The 5,190-nt window shown below is 42.9% G+C and overlaps 1 protein-coding gene across 3 annotated transcripts in view; it reads left to right on the forward strand.

Annotated features, from left to right (window-relative positions):
• Nucleotides 1-870: 870 nt before the first annotated feature.
• prkacab (protein kinase, cAMP-dependent, catalytic, alpha, genome duplicate b) overlaps nt 871-5,190 on the forward strand; it is a 25,421-nt gene continuing 21,101 nt past the window's right edge. The window contains exons 1-3 of one of the 3 annotated variants that reach the window (XM_076989398.1): nt 871-1,043; nt 2,626-2,687; nt 3,300-3,428. In XM_076989398.1, the coding sequence (XP_076845513.1) occupies nt 956-1,043; nt 2,626-2,687; nt 3,300-3,428 (279 nt within the window). In that variant the 5' untranslated portion in view covers nt 871-955. Of the gene's footprint in view, nt 1,044-1,163; nt 1,876-2,625; nt 2,688-3,299; nt 3,429-5,190 lie in introns of those variants that run through there. The other 2 variants (XM_076989396.1, XM_076989397.1) reach the window with 2 other exon arrangements.

Raw genomic sequence — 5,190 nt, forward strand, 5'->3', positions numbered from 1 at the left:
TCATTTAAGTTTATCTCCAAGCCCTAACAACATTTAAGACTTCAATGTGGATTTTTGAAAAATGGTACAGCAGAATCTGTCTATATTTGCACCGGGGATAAACAAAGGCTACCCACTCTTGGGTGGTAGTAGAATTTTTTTGGCATTATGGGAAAATTCAGACAAATAGGAAACCACAGTCTCAGAATTAAACAAACATTTAAACATCATTACAAATACAAGGACTAGATTTATTAAAAACATGCATAGTCATGGAGTAACCCCCTGCCCTGAACATTTGCAGCATTGCAATACTCCATTATTGCTGGTAGTCGAGCCCTACAATAGACTAAATACAAACATTAAAACTATTTTGTTCAGTGTTTATTAAGCAATTGAAGTACATTTCTAATTGTGTTTAATGTTACAAGTAAATTAGTTAAATCAAGTAAAGTATTTATGAATGTAGAGAAAGCTCTTTAAATAATAGCAAAGAGTTTCTCGGCGCTTAGACAGCCTTAGTATGCGATGAGCAGCGAAATACCGTAAAATCAAGCATATAGGCGCAATAAAATTTAAAGCACGGATGAATCGCAAAAGCGCGGATAGCTTGTCCGCTGTAATGAATCAATAGAAGAATCTGATCCTCGAAAAAGCAGTCTTGCCTTGAGGTTCATGAAAAGCCTACGTCTTCGGTTAGTAACATGAAACAAAGGCAGGTCAACACGTACTTAAAGAACAGACAACACAGAAAACGTATATTAATTTCAGCAGTGTTTTATTTATTAACTGTGCAGCTCGTAGCCAATGATTTTTTTCTCCTTCAATTCCTTGTTATATCGACCCGTGGGGCTTTGTGGGAAATACTTAAATTGCAGTTTTACACAGCCTTAAAAAGTCGCAGTATCTTGTATATACGACTTCCGTAGGTGTGTGGGTCTGTTTAGGTCTTCACACGAGCGTCGTCCGGCTTTTCATGTGGGTGCGTCTCCACCAGAAACGTGGGCACCTCAAACAACGTCCTTCTGCAGAGCGGTGTGAAGTCGAGCCATTTCCTTTCTTGGGTATCAGTATCCTACAAAAAATGCCTTCATACATACAAATAAATTAATATGTAATGTTCATTTATTGAGGTAGTGTAATAGACTACAATTAACTCCTACTAAAACTGATTTGATTAAACGCAGGCTTGCTTCTAAAACGAGGAAACGGGTGACATACATTTCTGTTAGAGGTGGGATCGAATTCATTTGGCACTTTGTGATCGACTAATCGCAATAGATCAAAGATTGTACGCCTTCATTAACGCCCAATCAATTGCTCGTTTCATCTGTCCGTCGGTTGAGATGCAGCCAATGACATGAGGCTTGAGGCGGGACATGGAATGAAACGGTGTCCTGGTCTGCGCCTGGGCGCATCCCTGATGCTGCTATAGCCCATTTTCATGAGTAATTTTGCAGGGATTTTGGATTCAGAGAGATCCCTGACAGGGACGGTCCGAAATATTATCTGGAAAAGCACGGATACTGCAAATAGACGCAACGGAAACATTTCTGCAAAGGGAAGGGTTCAGGGCCGGGGGCCCGTGGTGGGTCTTGTGGAGGGCCCGGCGGCCAGGGGGGACTAGTCTCCGGCCTGATGCGGATGGGGGGCGGCCCTAGTCATTATTGAAAACGAATGGTAGAATATAAACTGGATTCCTTTCATATTGGATTCTTCACTTGCACTGGTTTCTCGAAAACCGTTACCACATCCAGATTGCATTAAGGGTCGGAATAGTGAGAGAAAGCACGGCAGCAGCGATATTTACCTGGTGCTGGTAACCATTACCGAGCGCCTGAGCACTAGTCATGGGCAACACGCCGGCTGCTAAGCGAGGAAACGAGATGGAAAGCGGTGGGTGTTTTCTCCTCTCTTCGCATATCGCTCAGGCTCGTTCCTGTCTGTAGGCTGCTCCGAGTAAAAATAAAATGCATTGAAAGCGTGTCACAAATGATAGATCAACCTAATTTAAGTTTAAAGTAAAAAAAAAATCTAAACCCGTTAAATCTTTTAATTGTACCTGATACTGTGGTTTGATTCAAGGCTAGTTTCTGTAGATGTTCTGTTAGAACAGCTGTGTAAAAGAGTGAAAACTATATATATATATATGAAAATTATATATATATATATATATATATATATATATATATATATATATATATATATATATATATATATGAAAATTATATATATATATATATACTGGACGGCAGCCACCGTCCAACCGCCTGGTTTGCATTACACGCAAGTTTGTGTTTGAAGGAGTTAGATAGAGTGAGTAGCCTATATTTTCCATTTAGGTATCATTCAGGCAACCAGCAAGAGAGAGGAATAGGAGAGACTGATGGGTATTAATAAGGAACAAGAAGGTTTAAATAAACCCTCAAAAGCCTAAACCTGTTGTAGTCATTACTAGAACAGTAGCAACATGTCACCTCTGTTCCCTATTCCCACCTGTTCCACAGACGCCACAGCTCTGGAGAAAAAAAATAGGAAAGTCAGCAGACTAACTGTGAAGGTTCAGAACACACGTCGTCTCATCTTTTGCAGTGTTGGTTAACTTCACGTAATGGCCGATTCACGCTTTTACGCCTCTTTCCACAGTCAAAGAGTTTTTGGCCCTCGCCAGGGAAGACTTCCTCAGGAAATGGGAGAATCCCGCCCAGGTAAGGGAACTGGGAGGGGAGTGAGAGAAGAATGATGGGTGTAGGACAGTGATGGGTGTAGGACAGTGATGGGTGTAGGACAGTGATGGGTGTAGGACAGTGATGGGTGTAGGACAGTGATGGGTGTAGGACAGTGATGGGTGTAGGACAATGATGGGTGTAGGACAGTGATGGGTGTAGGACAGTGATGGGTGTAGGACAGTGATGGGTGTAGGACAGTGATGGGTGTAGTAGGGTGAGAATAGAGTGGTGGTTGTAGTTATTGTGAGAATAGGGAAGGGTGTTGTAAAGTGAAGGATGGAGTACATCCTTTAAAATGATGGAGTGAAAGAAGAGAGTAGGGTGTAGTAGATTCATGCTTGATGAAGTGGGAGAAGAGGGAAAGGTGTAGTACATTTAAACCAGGATGATACCATCAGCTGTGCACCAATACGGATTGCTGAGATCCTGGGCCTGAGCTGAGGACCCAGTAGCAGTTATAAACTAAGCCTCATAAACAGAAATGTGCATGTGTGTGAGCCAGATTTTGCATACAGTCTATGGTGCAAGAGTGTGAGAGTGATACTTTAATAATTCCTTTGAACGTGTTTGCATATGTATTCCCCTCCCAAGAACACAGCTTCTCTGGATCAGTTCGACCTGCTGAAGACTCTGGGTACAGGCTCGTTTGGACGGGTGATGCTTGTCAGGCACCGGGAGAATGGCCAGCACTATGCCATGAAGATCCTTAACAAGCAGAAGGTGCCATTAGTTGTTCTCCTGCAGACATGCACTGGCCCTCTCAGTCTAGACCAGGGGTACTCAACTGGCGGACCGCGGTCCGGATCCGGACCCGAACGCAGTCCTGTCCGGACCCAATCTCATTCCCGATTAACTGGATACGGACCAAAACAAAACCGGAGCATTTATTTCAGGGCTATTGAAAAAACACTCCGTCACGAGTGTTACGTTCGCCACCCCCGCCACACCCCGCCACAACTCAACAACTTACGTTCTCAACCCCCGCCGCACCGGACCTCAGGTCACAGGTATCTGCCAAAATTGGACCGCGGACAAATTTAGTTGAGTACGCCTGGTCTAGGGGCTCTACAACAGGCTGCAGCTCGACCTCTGCACATCCAACATAGGACCACCCAGGCCCGCCTCAGATCAGCCCCTAGGTTGTTCTTTAGGGCCTGCCCCCAGGTTCAGCCTTGAGCCCGCACCCAGGTGCACCCGGGTCTGCCTCCAAGCGTCAAAGCTCTGGTTCACTCCAGGCTTTCAGCCACACCGCTCTGTGCTCAGTGCTACGTTCCAATTTGCTGTTTCATTTGTATGTTGAGGCTGAGGAAATGACAAAGATTTCAGTAGGAATATTTTTATATTGCTGATCACCGGGATTTCAGCACAGTTGTGGTTATCCTTGATATTGAATTTTCAGTAACACTGAGATGAAGGGCTTGCATCTGACCATGGGTAACCATAAACTCTGACATGCTCTAACCATCAAACAGCAACTTAATTATTTAAAACTATTCGTTTGCATTTTGCTGTGAGTAAATACATAAGCGATTAATGCCAGTCTTTTGAATCTTTACCTTATGAATCTTACACGTTTCATTTTGACCATTTTTGATTAAGGACCAGGATTAAACGCAGCACAAATCTACCACAAACCATCACTTAGCATGGCTTTTATCTGAAACAAACCCTCACGTCTGACCACTAAGTCCATTTTTAACCATAAGTATACATGTACTGCCCATTAACACACTTGACATAAAGAAGGACGCAGTGTGTCAGAGGTTTAAAGCAGGTGGATCCTCTCCCCATCTTAGCGTTTATAACTTAGCTTTCACCATAGCCACATTTTCAGGATCTGTGATTGGAAGGTTGGCAGATTGGTACCAAATCAGTGCTCTTCAACGAGAGGTGTGTGCTCCGCTTGGTCTAAGCATATTGAAGAGTGTGCTTCAGGTAATGAATTAAAAGAGAACAAAATATCTTATTTCTTCAAGAACCATAGCTTGACTCAGATTCCTTTTGTCATGTTTTACAAGTGAATGAAAGTAAAATTATACTAAAGTTTGCTTTTGGTATATGAAAGAAATGTCACCTTTCTAGTCCACATCACATGAGAGAGAGAGAGAGAGAGAGAGAAAATTTGATTTGCATGCAGTTGTAGCATTGAGGCTCATGATCTGTAACAGACCAATCCAATACTGTAGGATCTGTTTTACATTGGCTTGAGCAAAGCTTTGTGATATTTGCATGAATAGCTAAATTAGGGGGTACAATCACTTGATTAGGATGCGTACTCATTTTTGAACAGCTTAGCATGTTTTATCAGTACGTGCGCTGGATAGTTGGTATATTAATTACTTGTGGGGTACTGATGTCAAACGTTATTGCCTTCATTTCTCCCTCTTCCTCTAACTGTTCTCCTGGTGTTCTCCCTCTTCCTCTAACTGTTCTCCTGGTTTTCTCCCTCTTCCTCTAACTGTTCTCCTGGTTTTCTCCCTCT

The sequence above is a fragment of the Brachyhypopomus gauderio genome, unplaced genomic scaffold (genome assembly GCF_052324685.1).
Source record: "Brachyhypopomus gauderio isolate BG-103 unplaced genomic scaffold, BGAUD_0.2 sc67, whole genome shotgun sequence".
NCBI classification, from domain to species: domain Eukaryota; kingdom Metazoa; phylum Chordata; class Actinopteri; order Gymnotiformes; family Hypopomidae; genus Brachyhypopomus; species Brachyhypopomus gauderio.